General features: G+C 52.4%; 1 protein-coding gene across 1 annotated transcript in view; it reads left to right on the forward strand.

Moving 5' to 3' along the window:
- The window catches only part of LOC140392865 (alpha-2-macroglobulin-like), a 305968-nt gene that overhangs the window by 43343 nt on the left and 238113 nt on the right, over positions 1-24512 (forward strand). The window contains exons 2-5 of the mRNA XM_072478608.1: positions 7011-7194; positions 19919-20087; positions 21951-22003; positions 24331-24351. Coding sequence (XP_072334709.1) covers positions 7011-7194; positions 19919-20087; positions 21951-22003; positions 24331-24351 — 427 coding nt within the window. The remainder of the gene's footprint in view (positions 1-7010; positions 7195-19918; positions 20088-21950; positions 22004-24330; positions 24352-24512) is intronic.

Genomic DNA, 24512 nt, shown 5'->3' on the forward strand with positions numbered 1-24512 from the left:
CCTTGTATGACGAGGAGGATGTGGGAGATGGTGAAGGTGGGCGGGACAATGGGGCCAGGCAGACATGGGAGGCCTCACGATGTGTGCGCCAGGGCCAAGGCGTACGGGACGGACACTCTGATCGCCTCCCAGCCCAGCCCAGCCCAGCCACAACTTCCCCCAAATCCGTGCCCCCCTCCACCCCGCACCATCTCCCTGCCCAGCCCAGACCAGCCCACCCTTCACACCCATCTGGAATAGCACCGAGGCAGGGAGTAACGGTGGTTACAGGTGTTTAACATGAACAAATATTTACAAGTTTTTGCCCTCGCCCCTGGAACTAAACTGTGCCCTGCACCCGTGCCAACTTAACAGGTGCCTTACTTTCTGGCCTTTTGGGCCCTAACACTACATCTAGGTTGATCCCCAGACAGTACAGCAGGAGTAACGTCGGTAAACCTGGAGGCTGTGATTCTTGCCCTGCGGACTGGGTCCCCGTTGGTGGGCGTCTTCTGTGGCGACCGGGCTTCGACTGGCCTGGCTGCTGCTCGCGTGTCCCGGGTGGCGTGGTGCCACCCCGTTCTGCCCGCTTCCCGCCAGGGACAGGAGGGGGGAATCTGAGGTGCTGCGGTGTTCCGGCACCTCCCCTGCTGGAGTCATCAGTATGGACTCCATCACCTCCTCCTCCTCCCCCGGGGTGCCCGAAAGCTCCCAGGCTACTCCATGGGATGAGGATGCGAGCGGCACTATCCCCTGAGGCTCCCCACAACCTGACCCTGGCCTCAACCAGGGTCTGCATGCTCGCAGCCATGGAGCATAGGGAGTGGATCTTCTCCCTTTGGGACTGCACCACATCACGCAGCAATTGTGCCACCACCTTCTGGGTGTGTGTCACATCAGCCAGTGACTGCGTCATCTCCCTCTGGGACTGGGCCACCTCCATCTGTGTCTGAGCCACGTCAGCCAGCTCCTGAGCAATACCGTTGACGTTCCCAGCCATGGCCTGCTGTGACTGGCCCATGCTAATGAGTGCCACTGCGATGTCCAGGTGGCTCTGGGACATCATTGCCTGTGAGACGGCAACCCTGGGCCTCGGCCAGCACCTGCACAGAATGCCCCAGGCCTTGGCTATGCTGATCCATAGCCAAAACAGTCACCTCCAAAGCCTCCACTGCAGACGCCACCCATGCAGTGTTATCCTGGGAGGCACATGTTGTCGGCACCAGCGTCTGCTGCTGCAAGCGGTTTTGCATTCCTCCAACAATCTCTCATGTAGGCCCTGGCTCTGCGACTGCACCTCCACTATAGATGGGACTGTCCGTTCCAGAAGCCCAAAACCAGTCTGGACGACAGCTAATCCCTAGGGTTGGCCTGCCCTCCGACCGTCCTTGGGTGTTCCTACCTCCAGATCAGCTAAGTAGTGCACACCCGAGAGTGCCCCAGGAGCCTCTTCATTAAAGTGCCCAACCAAGGTGAGTGTCTCTGGGAAGGTGGAGAGTGTTGGAGACAGCTGTGAAGGAAAATTAGAGCCATCCTCCAACTCGAGCTCTGGGGTCTCCTGGGTCTCAGGAGGAGGGCTGATGTCTGAGCTGCTATCCCCATCACTGTTTGGCTCACGAGGGGGGGCTCCGGCTGCAGCACTGGTTGGGGGTGGGGTACACCAGACCCACCCCAACATCAGCAGGTCCTGCAAGACACAAGACAATACGCATGATTGTACTGCAGGCCAGGGGGTTGTGAGGGTGGGTTGGTTGTTGTGGCTGGTGGGGTGAGGGTGGTGTGAGGATGGTGTGGGGGCAATATTGGGTGGGAGGGCGACGCATGTTATGGGGAACCGCAACTGGGCGGATCTCACTTCCTCGCCTGCAGCCGAACTCCACCTCGGCGACCTCACTTTCCTCCGGTCTACGGACCACATCCAGGGCCCTCTGCTCTGCCACACTGTTGGTCCAGCAGTTCCCCTCCTGTCTTCTCTCGGTCCCAGCAGTTATGAGCGGCCTTCTTCTGGGGTGGGGGACAAAACAGAAAATGACAGCATTACACTGTACAGTCTGCGGCCATGGCACCTGGTGCGGGTGCCGGCATGTGGTGCAAGGTGGGGGTTCAGCGACCCTCAGGTGGGGGTGGGATCGGGTTATGGTGGTTAGTACCAGCTGTACAGTGCTACCTACTAACCCTTGCCGCCCTGAGGGTGTCATGCAGTGTTTTACGGCACTGCTGGCTGGTCCGGATGGTGTTGCCCACTGCGCTTACTGCCTCTGCCACCTGCGCTCAGGCACAGCGAACGGTGGCAGGCAGCCTCCTTCCCGGGGCGGGGTACAGGGTCATCCGCCTCTCCTCTACCGCACCCAAGAGGGTCTCCAGGTCGGCATCGGTAAACCTCGGGGCTGCTCTCCTCGCTGCCATCTTGGTGTCTGGGATGGTGTGTGGGGAGTGAAGTGTGAATATGCGGCTGCAGCATGTCAGCCTCCTGCGTGTCAATCGCGAATCCGGCGAATACCCTAACGTTTCTCATTGGAATCGATTGTGTTCCACGTGGCGCCGGTGCTAGCCCCTTAACAGTAGCAGAATTGGTCTCGGCGCGACGCCAGTTTTCCTGTCGTGAAATTCCGCAAATTCTACATTAGCGTTAATTAGTCTCAGACACCGTGAATCCCGCCCAGGTTCTTGATTTGTAGGAGCAAGTGTTATGTGGAGAAGGCAGGAGAATGGGGATGAAAAACATATCATGCATGAGAGAATGGCGGAGCAGACTCAATGGGCCGAATGGCCTAATTCTGTTCCAATGTCTTGTGCTCTTACGGTCTTATGGTAGGAGGGGCATGAGAGAGGAGAGGTTGAGGGAGGAGGAGAAGGATGAGGGAGGAGAAGAATGATGGAGGAGGGGAATGAGTGAGTATGAGGAAGGAGCGGAATGAGTGATGCACAATCAATAACTCTCGAGACAAAGAGGAGTCATATCTAATCGGCTTTAATCAGCTAGAACTGTACCCAGCAGCGGTGATACAGAAAGTGAAGGCTGCTGGGACGGCATCGGTTCTTATACCCCGCCTCTCAGGGCGGGGCTATGTACATTATCCAATGGTAGACCCCTCGGTCTAGTCAATGGTCATTCACCTCTCAGGTACTGCAATACCTGGTATTACCACATTCACCCCCTGTTAAAAAGAACCCAGCAGGGTGATGGCCAGTGTTACTGTCGCCTTTTGCATGGTAGGACCAGGTATTGCAGGTACCATGATGTTGAGGGCACCAGAGAAAGTTTTTTTTCGTTTCAAACAGACGATCGGGTGGCCTGGTCATCCTTCTGGAGGGTCTGAGTTTCGGCGGCGATCCTGATGAGGGCCCCGGCGGTTGTGACTCTGGGAATGTGGTGTCTTACTCCCAGGCAGTTTCGTCACCCCTAGGCGGCGCTGTTGGGGCGAAAAGTGGGCAGGGGAGAGGGGCGCCTGGAGGGGGCGTTGGTGTCTGTTCGGCGCTGGGTTTGGGTTCCGGTGGCAATACTGACCCTCCAGTCAGGTGCTGCGGGGGGGGGGGGGGGGCAATGGCGTGGGCGCGCGTGGGGCTCCTGCGGGCGCCAGGTCCCGAAGGGAGACCGTGTCTTGGCGGCCGTCAGGGAAAGCTACGCAGGCGTACTGGGGGTTGGCGTGCAGAAGGTGGACCCTCCGACAAGCGGGTCCGACTTGTGCGCCCTCACATGTTTCCGCAGCAGGACGGGTCCGGGTGTCGCTAGCCAGGTGGGGAGCGAGGTCCCGGAGGAGGACTTCCGTGTCGGGGTGGACGAAGCTTTCCGTGCTCCCGGAGTTGATCAGGCACGACGTCACGTGGCCGTTGATGGCGATCGTTGTGGTGGCCTTCGCCAGCATCCGGGGCTGACTCTGATCCAGGGTAACGGAGGCCAGCTGCAGCAAGGAGTTCTGGTCGGGCAGTGCGTAGTCAGCCGTGCTGGGGGCTTGAGGCCCCATCCAAGATTGCGCCGGCCATGGGTCGCACATGGAGTCCGGGGACGGGGATTCTGAAGATGGCGGCGGCGAGGGACAAAATGGCGGCGCCCACCCATTCAGCGTGGTTGCCGGAGGGTAAAATGGCCAAGGCCGTGGGTCGCACGCTGCCTGGAGGGACAAAGGCTGCGGTGCGCGTTGGGACCTGGGAAAAGGACTGCTGTGGGCCTTGGGCTGCCGGGACCTGAAAGAACGGCCGCGGTGGGCCTTGGACAGCCGGGACCTGTTGGTGGTCGCTGGATACCGCGGCCACAGCGCGGGCTAGGCAGACCGCGGCATAGTGGCCTTTCTTGCCGCACCCTTTGCAGGTGACGGTGCGGGCCGGGCAGCGCGCGTGCTGGTGATTCGCCTGGCCGCAGAAGAAGCAGCGTTGGCCGGCGGCGGTAGCGGGGTGCCTTGCCGCGCAGGCCTGCGGAGTTAGTCTGCGGGGTTAGCGGGTAAGTCTGGGGGGCTGCCGCGGCAGGGTGCCACGCAGCCCAGGGGGGCGCCGTGCGCGCGGAGGCGTACGTGAGTGCGTTCTTGTACGCAACGTCCATGGACCCTGCTAGGGCCCGGGTCTCGGTGAGGCCCAGTGTGTCCATTTCGAGGAGCCTTCGGCGGATGTCGAGGGAAGCCATACCTGCCACGAAAGCGTCCCAAATTAAAAGTTCCGTGTGCTCGTTCCCCGTCACCGCTCGGCAGCCGCAGTTTTGGCCCAGCACTATCAGTGCCCGGTAGAAGTCTTCGAGTGTCTCATCTGGGCTCTGTCGTCTCGTTGCCAGCAGGTGACGGGCATAGACCTGGTTCAGTGGACGAATGTAATGTCCTTCTAGCAGCTCCATGGCTGCAGCATAGTTCGCCGCCCCTTCGATCAGGGGGTAGATCGCCGGGCTGACCCGCAAGCGTAGGAGATGTATCTTCTGCCTTTCCGTGGGGGTGTCGGCAGCCGTTTCGAGGTAGCTCTCAAAACAGGCCAGCCAATGCTTAAAAATAGCAGCAGTTTTCTGCGTGAGGGCTGAGCTGAAGGCACGCCGGCTTGATGCGGAGATCCATCCTTCAAAAGTTCTAGCTGATTAAATTGATGCACAATTAATACTCTCGAGACAAAGAGGAGTCATATCTAATCGGCTTTAATCAGCTAGAACTGTACCCAGCAGCGGTGATACAGAAAGTGAAGGCTGCTGGGACGGCATTGGTTCTTATACCCCGCATCTCAGGGTGCAGCTATGTACATTTTCAAATGGTAGACCCCTCGGTCTAGCCAATGGTCATTCACCTCTCAGGTACTGCAATACCTGGTATTACCACAATGAGTGAGGAAGGGAATGAGAGAGGAGAATGAGAGAGGAGGAGATAGGGAGGGTATATGAGGGGTAATAGGAATTAGAGAGAAGGATGATGGAGCAGGAGAATGCGGGAGGAGTGAACGAGGGAGGAGGAGAATGAGGGAAGAGGACATAGGCCAGAATTAGGCCATTCGGCAATTGAGCCTGCTCCAGCATTCTATCATGCAGACAAGGTGTGTGGATCATTCTCACAGTTTGGGACAGGGGGATGTGGATCATTCTCATGGTTTGGGACAGGGGATGTGGATCATTCTCACAGTTTGGGACAGGGGGTGTGGATCAATCTCACAGTTTGGGACAGGGGGTGTGGATCATTCTCACAGTTTGGGACAGGGGGTGTGGATCATTCTCTCAGTTTTAGACAGGGGATGTGGATCATTCTCACAGTTTGGGACAGGGGGTGTGGATCAATCTCACAGTTTGGGACAGGGGGTGTGGATCATTCTCTCAGTTTGGGGACAGGGGATGTGGATCATTCTCACAGTTTGGGACAGGGGGTGTGGATCATTCTCTCAGTTTTAGACAGGGGATGTGGATCATTCTCTCAGTTTGGGACAGGGGGTGTGGATCATTCTCTCAGTTTTGGACAGGGTGTGTGGATCATTCTCACAGTTTGGGACAGGGGATGTGGATCATTCTCTCAGTTTGGGACAGGGGGTGTGGATCATTCTCACAGTTTGGGTCAGGGGGTGTGGATCATTCTCACAGTTTTGGACAGGGGATGTGGATCATTCTCTCAGTTTGGGACAGGGGGTGTGGATCATTCTCTCAGTTTGGGACAGGGGGTGTGGATCATTCTCACAGTTTGGGTCAGGGAGTGTGGATCATTCTCACAGTTTTGGACAGGGGGTGTGGATCATTCTCACAGTTTGGGTCAGGGGGTGTGGATCATTCTCACAGTTTGGGACAGGGGATGTGGATCATTCTCACAGTTTGGGACAGGGGGTGTGGATCATTCTCACAGTTTGGGTCAGGGGGTGTGGATCATTCTCACAGTTTGGGTCAGGGGGTGTGGATCATTCTCACAGTTTGGGACAGGGGGTGTGGATCATTCTCTCAGTTTGGGACAGGGGGTGTGGATCATTCTCACAGTTTGGGACAGGGGATGTGGATCATTCTCACAGTTTGGGACAGGGGATGTGGATCATTCTCACAGTTTGGGACAGGGTGTGTGGATCATTCTCACAGTTTGGGACAGGGTGTGTGAATCATTCTCTCAGTTTGGGACAGGGTGTGTGGATCATTCTCTCAGTTTGGGACAGGGAGTGTGGATCATTCTCACAGTTTGGGACAGGGGGTGTGGATCATTCTCACAGTTTGGGACGGGGATGTGGATCATTCTCACAGTTTGGGACAGGGAGTGTGGATCATTCTCACAGTTTGGGACAGGGGGTGTGGATCATTCTCACAGTTTTGGACAGGGGATGTGGATCATTCTCTCAGTTTGGGACAGGGGGTGTGGATCATTCTCACAGTTTGGGACAGGGAGTGTGGATCATTCTCACAGTTTGGGACAGGGAGTGTGGATCATTCTCTCAGTTTGGGACAGGGTGTGTGGATCATTCTCTCAGTTTGGGACAGGGTGTGTGGATCATTCTCTCAGTTTGGGACAGGGTGGGGGTGTGGATCATTCTCACCGTTTTGGGGTGTAGGTTGTTTTCCATGATCCATTCCTCTGTTGACATTGTGTCTCCTTTGTTTCCAGTCACTATGTGGTTCTGATTCCTGCCGAGTTACGCACAGATACACTGGAGAATGTTTGTGTTCTGATCCTGTCAGCCACTGAGTCCTCTCCCCTCACACTGACCATTGAGAATGAAGTGACCAACACTACTCTCTTACAGCAGGAGCTCCTGGCCAATACAGGATATCATTGCTTCAGCTTCACCGTAAGTCTCTGATACCTTGACCATTTCATGGGCTTGTGTCTCGTTAATGCTTCTGTATACCCTTTATCCGATCTCTGTATTGTGGGGATATGCATCACTGTAAATACACAAAGGGTTAATGTACATACACTACACCTAGCTAGACACTAGAGGGAGCACCAGAGATATGACACACAGACATTCAACCAATAGGCCAGTGAGATAGGACACGACCAATGGGCATTCACGACACACACAGAGATGACACTACCACATGAGGGCATTACACCAACCCATATATAAAGACACAGCACACATGCTCAGTCTCTTTCCAGTGGAGACACTCAGTGAGTACAGACACAGGGTTGATTTAAACACATCACTCCCACCACATGGATTGTAGCAGACTGGTTAGTCAGTCTGAGTAGCTATAGCAGGATTAACAGGAGAGTCAAATCCAAGAGGAATTGTTAACAGTTAAATATACATGTTAAAGCTCTCTCCAAGTCTGAACCTTCCTTTGTCAGAGTGCACATCAAGGAAACAGCTTATGCTACGTCAAGAGCATAACAAAGCATGTGTCTCCATCCATATCGCTCTCACACTCTAGTCTTCCTCAGCATTGTCACCCTTCAACCACCAATTCCCCAAAACGCCCTAACAATATGTCCCCACCCGCCTAGACATTTTGGACTCTTCATGTTCCCAAACCTATTGGCAGACAAGTACCAAGCAATGACCATCTTCAATAAGAGAGAATCTAACCATCGTCCCTTGACATTCAATGGCATTATCAACACTGAATCCCCCATTATGGGGGTTACCATTGACCAGAAACTGAACTGAACCCAACAACAACACTGAAGAAGATCAACACCACCCAGGACAAAGCAGCCTTGCTTGATCGTCACACTAACCACAAACGTTCACTCCATCCACCAGCCGTGGGTTAAGGTTAGGTTAGATTAGATTGGAGGCGTGGGCTTGGGAGGGGTGCTCTTTCCAAGGGCGGGTGCAGACTCGTCGGGCCGAATGGCCTCCTCCTGCACTGTAAATTCTGTGTGTACCGTCTGCAAGATGCACTGCAGCGACTCACCAAGGTACCTTCAGCAGCACCTTCCAAAGCCATAACCTGTACCATATAGAAGGACAAGGGGTAGCGGACACATGGGGAACAGCATCAGCTGCAAGTTCCCCTCCCAATCACTCATCACACGGACTGCAGCGGGTTCAAGATGGCGGCTCAGCATCACTTTCTCAAGACGCAATAGGAGTGGCTAATAAATGCTGAGTCTGGACCAGTGACACAAACATCCCTCGACGGAATAGAAGTAAAGCTGAGAAATCTTCATCTCGCTTTACCCACTCCCACCCTCCTATAGCCACAGCTGAATCTTCCCATGGGATCTTGCGCAGAGAGGGGGGCTGCAGTCTTCCCCTTTTAATGTCATTCACTGTGTGTGAGGAAGATTCCGGAGGACTGGAGCCGTTGGATTTTGCTTTGTAACGCAATCCCTGGGCGCGATTCATGGACTTCCTTGCACTGTCTTGGTGTCAGCACGAGACTGTTGAATCTCACGAGTGGCCTCTTGCGAGATCTGCGATGCGTGCAACATCTCGTAAGATTCAACGAATGTCACAAGATGTCACAATCTATTTTTTTCCCTTACGGGACACGGTCCAGATCAGCATATTTAAATTTGCCTTCCATTTAATTCTCATTTAAATATGAGTTCGCCGGACCACCTGGCGCCCGGGACTCAACCGAAGCTAAAGAGGTTCTGGCAGGGATTTGCGGACATAATGTCCGAGGTGCTGGGGGTGAAGTTGGTCCGGAGTCCAGAGGTAGCGATATTCGGGGTATCAGAAGACCCTGGAGTCCAGGGGATGCGAAAGGCCTATGTCTTGGACTTTACCTCCTTGACGGGTCTTACTTGGATGGAAGGACTCAGTGCACCAAATGCGGCGGTGTGGGTGAGCAACCTGGTGAAAATCCTGAGGCTGAAGCAGGTCAAATTCATCCTGAGGAGATTGGTTGATTGGTTCGCTCGGAGGTGTAAGCTGTTCATTGATTTGATTTGATTTGCTTTATTATTGTCACATGTATTAGTTTACAGTGAAAAGTATTGTTTCTTGCATGCTATACGAACAATGCATCCCGTACATAGGGAAGGAAGGCGGGATTGCTGAATATAATGGTACAGTTATAGCAAGGTGTCGAGAAAGGATCAGCTTAATACGAGGTAGGTCCATTCAAAAGTCTGATGGCAGGAGGGAAGAAGCTGTTCTTGAGTCGGTTGGTACGTGACCTCAAACTTTGGTATCTTTTTCCTGACGGAAGAAGGTGGAAGAGAGTATGTCTGGGGTGAGTGGGGTCCTTAATTATGCTGCCTGCCTTTCTGAGGCAACGGGAATTATAGATCGAGTCAATGGATGGGAGGCTGGTTTGCGTGATGGACTGAGCTACATTCATGACCTTTTGTAGTCTCCTGAGGTCTTGGGCAGAGCAGGCGCCATACCAAGCTGTGATACAACCAGAAAGAATGCTTTCGATGGTGCACCTGTAGAAGTTGGTGAGAGTCGTAGCTGACATGCCATATTTCGTTAGTCTTCTGAGAAAGTAGAGTCGTTGGTGGGCTTTCTTAACTATATTGTCGGCATGGGGGGACCAGGACAGGCTGTTGGTGATCTGTACACCTAAAAACTTGAAGCTCTCGACCCTTTCTACTTCATTCCCATTGATGTAGACAGGGGCATGTTCTCCACTACGCTTCCTGAAGTCGATGACAATTTCCTTCGTTTTGTTGACATTGAGGGAGAGATTATTGTCGTTGCACCAGTTCACCAGATTCTCTATCTCATTCCTGTACTCTGTCTCGTCATTGTTTGAAATCCGACCCACTACGGTGGTGTCATCAGCAAATTTGAAAATCGAGTTGGACGGGAATTTGGCCACACAGTCATAGGTGTATAAGGAGTATAGCAGGGGGCTGAGGGCACCACCGATGTTGAGGATGATCGTGGAGGAGGTGTTGCCCATCCTTACTGATTGTGGCCTGTGGGTTAGAATGTTCAGGATGCAGCTGACTTCCGGTGGCGGCCATGGATGGGTAGGTCGCACATTTGATAGCTCTCGCCTGTAACGGACTTTTGGACCTTTTTCCCCCAGTTTTTTGTTGGATTTTATGGGATAAAGCTGTGAAGAGTGAGACAGTAAGGAGAAATCCTCTTCCGGTGTATGGAGAATTGGACAAGAATGGCCATGTGAGACGACAAAGTCCGAAAGGGAGACGCAAGCAGAGCTGGTAACACGGGACAGCATGGCGGTGGGGAGACGTCACAGTGGTCGATGGAGCAGCTGGTGAAGTTTTTCGAGGATTGCTTCGCCAAGCTAAAGAAGGACACGCTGGATCCGATGAAGGCTTCGATTGATCAAGTGGTTCAGAATCAGAAACCCACGGGAGAGCGATCCAGAAGGTCGAACAAAAGTTGTCCGAGCATGAGGAGTATGTAACCGTGCTGGAAAGCAAGGTGGGGATGACGAACGACCGCTAGAAAAGAATGCAGGAGAAGCTGGAGGACCTGGAAAATAGGTCCAGGAGGCAGAATCTCAGAATTGTTGGCCTCCCTGAAGGCAGTGAGGGATTGGATGCAAGGGCCTATGTGACGGACATGTTGGAGAAGTTGATGGAACTGGGACGTTCCCTCAGCCCCTGGAATTGGACAGAGCGCACAGAGCCCTCGCGAGGAAGCCCAGAGCGAACGAACCGCCGAGGGCCATGGTGGTACGTTTTCACCGTTTCATGGACAAGGAACACGTTTTGCGGTGGGCCAAGAAAGAACGGAGCAGCAAGTGGGAGAACTGTGTGTTGCGCATTTAGCAGGACCTGGAAGCGGATTTGGCCAAGAGGCGAGCTGGGTTCAATCGGGCAAAAACGACCCTCTTTAAGAAGGGGGTGAAGTTCGGGATGGTGTACCCAGCCCACCTGTGGGTCACACATGAGGAACGGGACTTCTACTTTGAAACGCCAGACGAAGTATGGACCTTTATTAAAGAAATGAAGCTGGAGGCAAATTAAAAGACACTTAAGCCTTGGAGAAGTACTGTGGCAGCGATTTGTGGTGCTGGATTATTTAAGTAGCTCGATGTGAAATAATGGGCTGTATGGATGGTAAAAGGTTGATCTGTCTTGATCAACTGTTATGAGAGGGACCTTGTTAGAGCGGGGGTGGGCTTTGAATTTAGTTCTGCTTTTTGGGTGACTATTTTTTCTAAAGTGATTGTTTCTTCACTGTTTCTTATTTCTGTTGTTTGTTTACTGGGGAATGTGATGCTTTTAAAATGTTTATTCATGTGGGGGGGGAGAGAGGAGAGTACAATAGGGAGACAGACTGCTTGGTGCCAGGGGCGGAAGCCCCCCCCCCCGTCCAAGCTGCTCACATTGAGCGTGAGAGGACTGAATGGGCCGGTCAAGAGGGCTCGCGTGTTTGCACATTTGAGGGAACAGAAGGCGGACATTGCAATGCTACAGGAGACACACCTAAAGGTTACAGACCAGACGAGATTGAGGAAGGGGTGGGTTAGCCAAGTGTTCCACTCAGGACTGGACTCAAAGACCAGGGGGGTTGCGATCTTGATCAGCAAACATGTGGCATTCGAGGCAGGGAGAATCGTGTCAGACAAGAGGGGTAGGTACATAATGGTCAGTGGAAAGCTGGAGGGGGTGCGAGTGGTACTTGTGAACATATATGCTCCGAATTGGGACGACGTGGAATTTAAGAGGCGGGTGTTAGGTAAGATCCCAGACTTAAAGTCACATAACCTGATCATGGGAGTGGACTTCAACAAAGTCATTGATCCGGAATTGGGCCGGTCAGAATCCAGGACAGGGAGGAGGCCGGTTGCGGCAAAGGAATTGAAGGGTTTTATGGAACAGATGGGGGGGCGTATACCCATGGAGGTTTGCACGGCTGAGGACGAAGAAGTTTTCCTTTTTTTCACATGTCCACAAGGTATACTCTCGCATTGACTTTTATTGTTCTGAGTAGGGTGCTAATACCGGGGGTGGTGGATACTGAGTACTCGGCAATTGCAGTGACGGATCATGCCCCCCACTGGGTGGATCTATGGGTTAGCGTGGAGAGAGGGCAACGCCCGCTGTGGAGACTGAATGTGGGGTTGCTAGCGGACGAGGCGGTCTGTGGACGGGTTAACAAGTCCATCCAGAACTACCTGGAAACAAATGATACCAGAGAGGTCTCTGCAGCGACGGTCTGGGAAGCTTTGAAGACAGTAGTCAGAGGGGAATTAATCTTGATAGGGGCCACAGAGAAAAGGTGGAATGGGCTGAGAGGGATAGATTAGTAGAGGACATACTCCAGGTGGACAGGAGATACTCGGAGGCCCCGGACGCAGGGCTACTGAGGGAGCGGTGGAGGTTACAGGTGGAGTTTGGGCTGTTGACCACAGGGAAAGCAGTGGAACAGTTGAGGAAGGCAAGGGGGGCGATCTATGAGTACGGGGAAAAGGCAAGTAGAATGTTGGCGCACCAGCTCAGGAAAAGAGAGGCAGCCAGGGAGATAGGTAAAGTAGGTAGAGACGGTAATACTGTTCTGGACCCAGCGGGGGTGAATGAGGTGTTTAAGGACTTTAACAGTAAATTATATGAGTCAGAACCCTCGGCTGGGGTGGAGGGGATGAGGCAATTTCTGGATCAGTTGAAGTTCCCGAGGGTAGAGCAGGATCTGGTGGAGGGGCTGGGATCCTCAATTGAGACTGGGAAATAATCAAGGGGCTGGAGCGCATGCAATCGGACAAGGCCCCAGGGCCTGACGGCAACCCGGTGGAATTCTATAAGAAGTTTTCAGAGATATTGAGCCCATTGCTGGTGAGGACATTTAACGAAGCAAGAGAGAAGGGAGTCCTCCCCCCAACAATGTTGCAGGTCTCGATTTCATTGATCTTGAAACGGGAGAAGGATCCGGAGCAATGCGGGTCATTCAGGCCGATTTCTCCACTGAATGTGGATGCCAAACTGCTGGCTAAGATACTGGTCACAAGGATAGAGGACTGTATCCCGGGGGTGATAGGGGAAGACCAGATGGGAATTGTTAAGGGCAGGCAACTCAAGGTTAATGTTCGAAGGCTCCTAAATGTTATTATGATGCCCTCAGAAGGAGAGCAGGCGGAGGTGGTGGTAGCGATGGAGGCGGAGAAGGCTTTTGATCGGGTGGAGTGGAATTAACTGGGAGGCGCTGGGGAGGTTTAGGTTTGGTGAGGGCTTTATTGACTGGGTGCGGTTGCTCCATCAGGCACCAGTAGCGAGTGTGCGTACGAATCGGCCGAGGTCAGAGTATTTTCAACGACATCAAGGGACGAGGCAAGGGTGCCCCCTCTCCCTGTTACTGTTTGGTCTCGCCATAGAGCCATTGGCCATGGCGTTAAGAGCCTCTAGGAACTGGTTCGGGAGGTGGGGGTTGGAGGGGTTGGAGCACCGGGTCTCGCTTTACGCAGATGACCTGCTCTTGTACATTTCGGACCCGTTGGAGGGGATGGTCAAGTAATGCGAATCTTGGGGGAATTTGGCAATTTTCAGGGGTATAAATTGAACATGGGGAAAAGCGAGATGTTTGCGATCCAGGCAAGAGAAGAGACTGGGAGAGCTGCTGCTTAGAATGGTAGGGAAGAACTTTCGATATCTGGGAATCCAAGTGGCCCGGAAATGGGAGATACTACACAAGTTCAACCTATCTCGGTTGGTGGAACAAATGGAAGGGGACTTTAAGAGACTGGACATGCTCCCACTATCACTGGCGGGGAGGGTACAGACCGTGAAAATGGTGGTCCTCCCCAGATTTCTGTTTGTCTTTCAGTGCCTCCCCATCATCATCCCTAAGTCCTTTTTCGAGTGGGTGAATAAGATTATTTTGGGCTTTGTGTGGGCGAGTAAAACCCCGTGAGTGAAGAAAGTGTTGCTGGAGCACAGTCGGGGGGAGGGTGGGTTGGCGCTGCCGAACCTCTGCAATTACTACTGGGCGGCTAATATAGCCATGATCATGAAGTGGGTAGCGGGGGAGGGGTCGGCATGGGAACGGATGGAGGCGGCGTCATGTAAAGACACCAGTCTGGGAGCATTGGTAACGGCACCTCTGCCATTTTTGCCAGCCTGATACTCCACAAGTCAGGTGGTTGTGGCGGCTCTGAGGATCTGGGGGTAGTGGAGGAGATAAAAGAGAGTGGAGGGAGCATCGATTTGGACCCCGATTTATAACAACCACAGGTTTGTACCGGGTAGGCTAGATGGCAGGTTTCGGAATTGGTAGAGGGCAGGAATTAGAAGGATGGGGGATCTATTTATAGATGGGAGCTTTCCCAACTTGAAAGCTTTGGAGGATAAATTTAAATTGCTAGCAGAGAATGGTTTTAGGTATTTGCAGGTGCGCGACTTCCTGAGAAAACAGGTGCCGGCCTTTCCGTTGCTGCCGCCATGGGACTGTGGTATTATAGGTATTACGGTACCTGAGAGGCTGAAGCACCATTGGTAGAACTTGTATGCTTGCTATTGGCTAGAGTGTATAACAGCTCCACCCTGATAGGCGGGGTATAGGAACCCGTGCCGCCCCAGCAGCCCTCATTCTGTACCTGAGCTGCTGGGGGAAACATCTAGCTTATTAAAGCCTTCAGTTGGACTACAACCTCGTTTTAATGGTCATTGATCATGCATCAATTTAATAAGCTAGTTTTTTAAGAAGAAAGGATAGAGCTCCGAATCAAGCCGGAGTGTCTGCAACTTAGCCCCCACGCAGCGAACTCAGCGGCAATCTTTAAGCACTGGCTGGCGTGTTTTAAAGGGTATCTCGAGACGGCCGAAAACGCACCCACGGGAGAGCAGAAACTGCACGTCGTGCACTCAAGGGTGAGCCCGGAGATTTACACCCTCATCAAGGAAGCGGAAGACTTCGATGCAGCAATTGAGCTGCTAAAAGGACACTATATTCGCCCGGTAAACCAGGTCTACGCCCGGCACCTGCTTGCAACAAGGCGACAAACCCCTGGGGAATCGTTGGAGGAATTCTACCGTGCACTCCTGGTGCTGGGAAGACGCTGCAGCTGCCCGCAAGTTTCGGCGAGCGAACACATGGAACTCTTAGTATGGGACGCTTTCGTGGCAGGTATGCTTTTGTCACAAATCCACCAGCGCCTGTTAGAGAAGGACACCCTGGGTCTCAGGGAGGCACGGGCCCTTGCAGGCTCCCTGGATGTGGCCTCCAGGAACACCCGCGCCTACGTTCCCGACCGTGCGGCAGCCCCCTGGGCAGCGTGGAACCCCGCAGCGGCCGACTCCGAGACTTCCCCCGGTCACCCACTGGCTTGCACTGCAAGGCGGCCTGGCAAATCCAAGGGGCCCCGCTGCTACTTTTGCGGGCAGTCCAAGCACCACCGCCAGCGCTGCCCGGCCCGCGCATCCACCTGCAAGGGATGCGGCAAAAAGGGCCATTTAGTGGGGGTATGTCAGGCCCGAGCGGTGGCCGCAGTCTCCAGCGGCGAATCCGGACCACCACCACAAACTTCTCCACGGGCCCCATGCGGCCAGCGGTCGCCACCACCCCCATATCCCAGGGCCACGTGCGGACCCTGGACGCTGCCATCTTATTCCACGGACGCCACGTTAGAGGGATGGGTGCCGCCATTTTGTGCTCCCCCGGCCATGTGCGACCAATGGTAGACGTCATCTTGGATGGACCCCCAGGACTCCAGCTCGGCCGACCACACACTGCCTGAACAGAATTCCCAACTACTGCGATTGGCCTCGGTGACCCTGGATCAGTATCGCCCTCGAACACTCTCAACCGCTACGACGACCGTTTTCATCAATGGGCACGAGACGTCCTGCCTAATTGACTCTGGGAGCACGGAGAGCTTCATACACCCCGACACGGTAAGGCGCTGTTCCCTCCTCATCCACCCTGTTAACCAAAAAAATCTCACTGGCCTCCGGTTCCCACTCAGTGGAGATAAAGGGGTTTTGTATAGCAAACCTCACAGTCCAGGGAAGGGAGTTCAAACATTTCCGTCTATGGGTTTAGACTTCCAGTGTAACCTTCAAAGTCTGACCTTCCAATTTGGCGGCGCGATACCCCCCTTACCTTAAGGTCGACCCGCCTTCCCTGTTTGAGAACCTCACCCTGGATTGCAAACCCGTCGCCACCAGGAGCAGACGCTACAGTGCCCAGGACCGGATCTTTATTAGGTCAGAGGTCCAAAGGCTACTGAGGGAAGGCGTCATTGAAGCCAGTAACAGCCCCTGGAGATCTCAAGTAGTGGTGGTAAAGACCGGGGAGAAGCATAGGATGGTCATCGACTACAGTCAGACCATCAACAGGTTTACGCAGCTGGACGCGTACCCTCTCCCCCGCATATCCGACCTGGTAAACAGGATCGCACATTATAAGGTCTTCTCCACGGTGGATCTCAAGTCCGCCGACCACCAGCTCCCCATCCGCACTAGTGACCGCAAATGCACTGCCTTTGAGGCAGACGGGCGGCTCTATCACTTCTTAAGGGTTCCCTTTGGTGTCACTAACGGGGTCTCGGTCTTCCAGCGCGAGATGTACTGAATTGTTGACTGGTACGGTTTACAGGCAACATTCGCGTACCTCGATAATGTCACCATCTGCGGCCACGACCAGCAGGACCACGACACCAACCTCCAAAAATTTCTCCAGACCACTAAAATCCTTAACCTAACATACAATAAGGATAATTGCGTGTTGAGCACCGACCGTCTAGCCATTGTCGGCTACGTAGTGCGAAATTGAGTTATCGGCCCCGACCCTGAACGCATGCGCCCCCTTATGGAGTTCTCCCTCCCTCACTGCTCTAAGGCCCTGAAACGCTGCCTAGGGTTTTTTAGCTACTACGCCCAGTGGGTCCCCAACTATGCGGACAAGGCCCATTCCCTGATCCAATCCACAGCTTTTCCCCTGTCGATAGAGGCTCGCCAGGCCTTCAGCCGCATCAAAACTGACATCGCAAAGGCCACAATGCACGCCATCGACGAGTCCTTCCCCTTCCAGGTCGCGAGTGATGCGTCTGACGTAGCTCTAGCGGCTACCCTCAACCAAGGGGGCAGGCCTGTGGCCTTCTTCTCACGTACCCTCCATGCTTCCGAAATCCGCCACTCCTCAGTCGAAAAGGAGGCCCAGGCCATAGTAGAAGCTGTGCGACATTGGAGGCATTACCTGGCTGGCAGGAGATTCACTCTCCTCACTCGGTTGGTTGCTTTCATGTTCGATAATGCACAGCGAGGCAAGATAAAAAACGACAAGATCTTGTGATGGAGGATCAAACTCTCCACCAACAACTACGAGATCTTGTATCGCCCCGGGAAGCTAAACGAGCCTTCTGACTAGTGCCACCGCACTATTGGACCGCCTCCGAGCCCTCCACGAGGACCTCTGCCACCCAGGGGGGTCACTCGCTTTTTCCATTTCGTCAAGACCCGCAACCTGCCCTACTCCATCGAGGAGGTCAGGACTGCCAACAGGGACTGCCAAATCTGCGCGGAGTGCAAACCACACTTCTACCGGCCAGAGAGAGCGCACTTGATAAAGGCTTCCCGTCCCTTTGAACGCCTCAGCATGGACTTCAAAGGCCCCCTCCTCTCCACCGACCGCAACACGTACTTCCTGAACATGATTGATGAGTACTCCCGGTTCCCATTCGCCATCCCCTGCCCCGACATGACCGCCACCACCGTCATCAAGGCCCTCCATAGCATCTTTGCACTGTTCGGGTTCCCCACTTACATACACAGTGATAGGGGGTCCGCCTTTATGTGCGACGAACTGCGTCAATTCCTGCTCAGCAAGGGCATCGCCTCGAGCAGGACGACCAGTTACAACCCCCGGGGTAACGGACAGGCAGAGAGGGAGAACGGAACGGTCTGGAAGACCGTCCTACTGGCCCTACGGTCCAGGAACCTCCCAGTCTCCCGCTGGCAAGAAGTCCTCCCGGATGCCCTCAACTCCATCCGGTCACTACTTTGTACAACCACCAATCAGACACCTCACGAACGTCTCCTGGTCTTCCCCAGGAAATCCTCCTCTGGGACCTTGCTCCCGACCTGGCTGGCAGCACCCGGACCCATCCTGCTCCGAAAACACGTGCGGGTGCACAAGTCGGACCCGTTGGTCGAGAGGGTCCATCTGCTCCATGCTAACCCCCAGTACGCCTACGTGGCTGAGCTGTCGTCGATAAATAGGAGTCTGACATAGGTGTATTTGTTATCTAGGTGTTCCAGGGTAGAGTGCAGGGCCATGGAGATGGCGTCTGCTGTGGACCTGTTGCAGCAGTAGGCGAACTGTAGTGGATCAAGGCAATCTGGGAGGCTCGAGTAGATTTGTGCCATGACTAACCTTTGGAAGCACTTCATAATGATGGATGTCAGAGCCACTGGACGATAGTCATTAAGGCACGCTGCTTGGCATTTTTTTGGTACAGGAATGATGGGTCGTCTTCTTGAAGCAGATAGGGACCTCAGATTGTTGTAAAGAGAGGTTGAAGATGTCTGCGAATACCCTCGCCAGCTGATCCGCGCAAGACCTGAGTGCCCGTCCGGGTACCCCATCCGGGCCAGTGGCTTTCCATGGGTTGACCTTCGAGAAGGCTGCTCTGACGTCTGCAATGGTGACCTCGGATACAAGTTCATCCGAGGCTTCTGGGGTGGAGGGCTCGCTCTCGCTGACCTCTTGCTCAAAGCAGGCATAGAATGCATTGAGCTCATCAGGGAGGGGTGCATTGGAGCCGGTGATTTTACATGCCTTCATCTTGTAGCCAGTTATGTCTTACATACCTTGCCATAGACAGCGGGGGTCTGTGTGGCTAGCCTGGGACTCAAGATTGGTCTGGTACTGTCTTTTGGCATCTTTGATGGATTTCTTTAGATCGTATTTGGCTTTCTTGTAGAGATCAGGGTCGCCTGACTTGAACGCCTCAGACCTAGACTTCAGCAAGCAGTGGATATCCCTGTTCATCCGGGGATTCCGGTTGGGAAACTTGCGGATTTTCTACTTTGGCACACAGTCTTCTACACACTTACTAATGAAGTCAGTTACTGTAGTGGTGTACTCGTTCAGGCTGGTCGCAGAGTTTTTAAATACTGACCATTGACTTCTTTAAGGAGGATTGAGGAGTCAGCGAAAGGTGGGGAGAAGGCGGGGGTGTGTGTGTGCGGGAGGGGAGGTGGGGGGTGGGAAGGAAGGGTTAAGAGCATTAAGGGGGAAAGGCTGGATGGGAGGAGGGGGTAAGGCGGGAGGGGCAATGGGTGTTGGTTATTTATTACGCGTTATAGGCTGAAGAGGGGCTGAATGGGTCTCCTATTGCTGTTTTGCAGGTTTGAGAAGGGCTGAACGGCCTCCTTCTGTTCCTGTGTAACATGCTCTGGAGGAGAGTTGAATGGCCTCCTTTTTTTGTAACAGACATGTTACAGACTTGAGAGGGGTGAATGGACCTCCTCCTGTTCCTATGTAACAGGTAGAAAGGGAGCTGAATGGACCTCCTCCTGTTCCTGTATAAAAGGCTGGAGACGGACTGAATGACCTCCTCCTGTATCCGTGTAACAGGATTGAGAGGGGCTGAATGGCCTCTCCTGTCCCTGTGCAACAGGCTCAAGAGGGACTGAAAGGCCTTTTCCTGCTCCTCTTCTCTAATGTTGAAATGATATGGTATGTGTTTACTCTGCAGATTGAAGAGAAGGAGTTGAGCAGAAACTATGTCGTCCTCCTAGAGGTCACTGTGAGAGGATCAGGAGGAAACATTTCCATCAATGAGACAAAGAGGGTGGTTTTGAAGAGATACGATTCGCTGACATTCATTCAGACTGACAAAGCTGTTTATAAACCTGGGCAGACAGGTGAGCCTGGAGCCTGTGAGATAAGTCAAACTGGGAGTGAGTTTGCGCACTGTGTTCATTGAGGAGGCCTTTCTACTAACCAGGACAAGGTCCATCACCAGAAACGATCCCAGTTTTGTTATCTCACCCAATAAGAGAGGGTCTCAACTTCTCACCTTCCCCTCCTCCTGTTCAGTGCCATCGCTGAATCCCTCACTATCAACATCCTTGGGGTTACCATTGACCAGAAACTGAATAGAACCCAGTCATATAAATATTTTGGCTACAAGTGCAGGTCAGAGGCTGGAGAGAGTAACTCACTTTTGTGAGGGCCACGAAGAATCCAGCACAAGTTTGTAGAATAGGAAGAAATAACATTTATTTACAATTACATATATATACAACAGCAGCAGCAGTACTCTCTTGCTGCTCACTCCGCTCTAGCAGGTTCCATTCTGGCCAGCTCTATTTATGCAGGGATTCTGATAATGATTTCTCCACCCTCCTCATTGGGGAAGCTCATACTCTGTAAGGATTGTGGGATTGCCATTAGTCCCCAGCCAGTGGTAAGCAGGCAGGTTATAACATCCTGTTCTCGTCGCCAGTTTTGTGAGGGCCACGAAGAATCCAGCACGAGTTTGTAGAATAGGAAGAAATAACATTTACTTACAATTTCATATATATGTACAGCAGCAGTACTCTCTTGCTGCTCATTCCTCTCTATGTGGTTCCAAACTGGCCAGCTCTATTTATGCAGGGACTCTGCTAATGATTTATCCGCCCCCCTCATTGGGGAAGCTCATACTCCCTAAGGATTGTGGGATTACCATTAGTCCCCAGCCAGTGGTAAGCAGGCAGGTTATAACACTTACCTTCTGACTCCCCCAATTCCTTTCCACCACCTACAAGACACAAGTCAGTATGAAAGAAAAACTTTACCTTATTATTTATACTGCTACTAACTCCAATTTAGCAAACCAATACAGTTCAAATGGCACTTTTAAATAAAATGAACCATCAGGATTACTTGCATTTTGGTGCAAACCTGTGGAGAGAGTGAGACTCTTTCAGTAACAAAATGAAAATCCTTCTGTCTTGTGAGACTCAAATTGTGTGGAAAATTTCTGTTCAACTTAAAAACCTTATAGCAGGCTGCAAATCTACTGGCAGACCTGGCTCCTCGCATTAATTACATCACGTATATCCCATGGCCTGCTTAGCTAGGTCTAAACATCATCCCTCATAAATTATCAATAGTCCAGGGAATCTCCAGCAGTTAAAACCACATCCCATTAGCGATCTTTCTGTCAGCAAGTAAATGGTTAGAAACTGTGGTTTCCCTAACTTTTATGACTTCTTAATTTTAGCTTTAGTAGGCACACTGCCTGTATGTATTTTAAACCTGGGTTTTTAATAATATTACTGCCACAAATATAAAATATAACATATAACAATTTCTATACATGCCACCCAGCCCTGTGGGTGAACCTTCACCACCTGGGACTGCAGTGATTCAAGTTAACGGCTCATCACAACCTTCTTAAGGGGCAATTAGGGATGGGTAATAAATAATGGCCTTGTCCTTGTCTGAAAACCAAGTCTTTGCCAATTCCCATTCCCTTTCTGCCTCTCCCAGCTGTGGTCAAGTGTAAAATGAGAACCATGCCAGTGAGGAGAGAAAATCTGGAACACCATTCCCCTGGGATCTGGGCGGAAGGCATCAATGGAATATGAGGAGCCGAAGAATGATCAGAGTGTGTGTCCAGGGAGAACTAATGCATCTAGAACTGTTGTTCTGGGCTCTGGATTATGATCTCTGATAGGTGAGGATGGAAATGATCTCAGGGTTTTTGATCTTAATACGCATCTTCCTTTGTCATTCAGTGAAGTTCAGGATTGTGACCTTGAATGAAGACTTCATCCCCATTCAGGAAAAGGTGAGAGATATCCATCTGTCAATCACTGCATCTATCCCTGTCCCCACTCGTCACTCCATCCATTAATCTCTCCATCCAACTCTCCGTCTCTCCATTCGTCATCACATGAAAATGAATGAAATGAAAATTGCTTATTGTCACAAGTAGGCTTCAAATGAAGTTACTGTGAAAAGCCCCTAGTCGCCACATTCCGGCACCTGTTCGGGGAGGCTGTTACGGGTTACATCCACACCTCTATCCCTCCATTCGTCAATTTCTCCATCTATCCATCTATCTCTTCATTCGTCACCCCACCTATCCCTCCATTCAAGTTTCCATCTATGCATTCATCATTCCACCCATCTCTCTATTCATCCCTCCTTCCTTCCTCCACCTATCTTTCAACCCATCTCTCAACCTGTGCAACCAACTCTCCATTCATCCCGTTATCCATCTCTCCATCCGTCCCTCCATTCCTCACTCCATTTGTCTGTTGCTCTCGCCATCTATCCACCTCCATCCATTCAGTTATCAGAGAGTTTACAGTGCAGAAGGAGGCCATTCGGCCCATCGAGTCTGCACCGGCCCCTGGAAAGAATACCCCACCCAAGGTCCACACCCCCACTCCATCCCCACAGCCCAGCAACCCCTCCCAACACGAAGGGCAATTTTGGACGCTAAGGGCAATTTAGCATGGCCAATTCACCTAACCTGCACATCTTTGGATTGTGGGAGGAAACCGGAGCAACCGGAGGAAACCCACGCACTCACGAGGAGAATGTGCAGTCTCCGCACCGACAGTGACCCAAGCCGGGAATCGAACCTGGGACCCTGGAGCTGTGAAACAATTGTGCTAGCCACAATGCCATCCATTCCTCTATCCATCTGACCATCCGTCAATCCATCCAAATATTTGTCCCTCCATCCCAAAGTCCATCCATCTGTCCATCTCTCAATCCATTCCTCCATCCCCAGTCCTCCCATCTGTCCATCTCTCAATCCATTCCTCCATCCTTAGTCCTTCCATCTGTCCATCGCTCAATCCATTCCTCCATCCCCAGTCCTCCCATATGTCCATCACTCAATCCATTCCTCCATCCCCAGTACTTCCATCTGTCCATCGCTCAATCCATTCCTCCATCCCCAGTACTTCCATCTGTCCATCTCTCAATATATTCCTCCATCCCCAGTCCTTCCATCTGTCCATCTCTCAATCCATTCCTCCATCCACATGTGCTTGATTCTGTCTATCTGTCAATCCATTCATCCATCCATCCCTCTATTCAATTGCCTATCCCACGAACAATCTGCCCAGCCCTCCATCAATCTGCCCTTCCCTTCTTCCATCTGTCCATCCCTCCATCCATCTATCCATCCATCCCTCAATTTGTCCATCCATCGAATTGTCCATTCATCTGTTGATCTGTCCATCCATCTGCCCTCCCTCCTTCCCTTTCTCCACCCCCCATCCCTTAATTTGTGTCTGCATCCATCCCACCCTCACATGATTTGTCCATCCATCCGTCTGTCTATCCGTCCATCCATTCATCCATCTCTCTATTGAATTGTCTGCCCATCCCTGCATTCCTCCCTCCATTCATCCATCTGTCCGTCCATTCGTCTGCTAAATCATCCATTGAATTGTCCACCCCTCCATCCATCCATCCGTTCGTCCATCCATCCATCCGTCAAATTGTCTATCCATCCGTCCATCCGTCAAATCGTCCATCCATCCGTCAAATCGTCCATCCATCAGTCCGTCAAATCGTCCATCCATCCATCCGTCAAATCGTCCACCTATCTGTCCATCCGTCAAATCGTCCGTCCATCCGTCAAATCGTCCAACCAACCATCCGTCAAATCGTCCATCCGTCCATCAAATAGTCCATTAAATTGTCTTCCTCTTCGTCCATCCACTCATCGAATCATCCATCCATCCATCCATCCGTCCATCTGTCAAATAGTCCATTGAATTGTCCACCTCTTCATCCATCCATCCGTCCATTCATCGATCCGTCCATTCACCGAATTATCCGTAATCCGTCCATCCATCCATCGACTTGTTCGTCCGTCAAATCATCCGTCTATCCATCTGTCGCTCCATCAAATCATCTGTCTATCCATCCATTTGTCCAACCCTCCTTTCATCCCTCGTATCTATCCAATCATCCATGCATTTGACGACCTTTCCCCATCCACCCTTCTTTCACCAACCTTCCCCGCCCCCCCACCTCTGCCTCCCCGCTGTATCCTGTGCTCAGGACCAGCGTGAGGTGTTTCTTTGTTTGGACGTTTAATGATCTTTCTCACTAACCCGTGCTCCTGTTTTCTCTCTCTCTCTTTTCCAGTATCCTCTTGTCACTGTGTGGGTGAGTACAAATCTCCAATCAACACCCCAACGTCAACTCAAGTTAAACCCTCAATCCAGCTGGACGGGCCTGCAGCTCTAGACACAGGATTGGTTCGATATTAGCCCCTTGACCTTTTCCATCAGTTCCTCACCTTGGACATTAGTGACCTTAATCCCCGG

The sequence above is a fragment of the Scyliorhinus torazame genome, chromosome 16 (genome assembly GCF_047496885.1).
Source record: "Scyliorhinus torazame isolate Kashiwa2021f chromosome 16, sScyTor2.1, whole genome shotgun sequence".
Classification (NCBI taxonomy): Eukaryota; Metazoa; Chordata; class Chondrichthyes; order Carcharhiniformes; family Scyliorhinidae; genus Scyliorhinus; species Scyliorhinus torazame.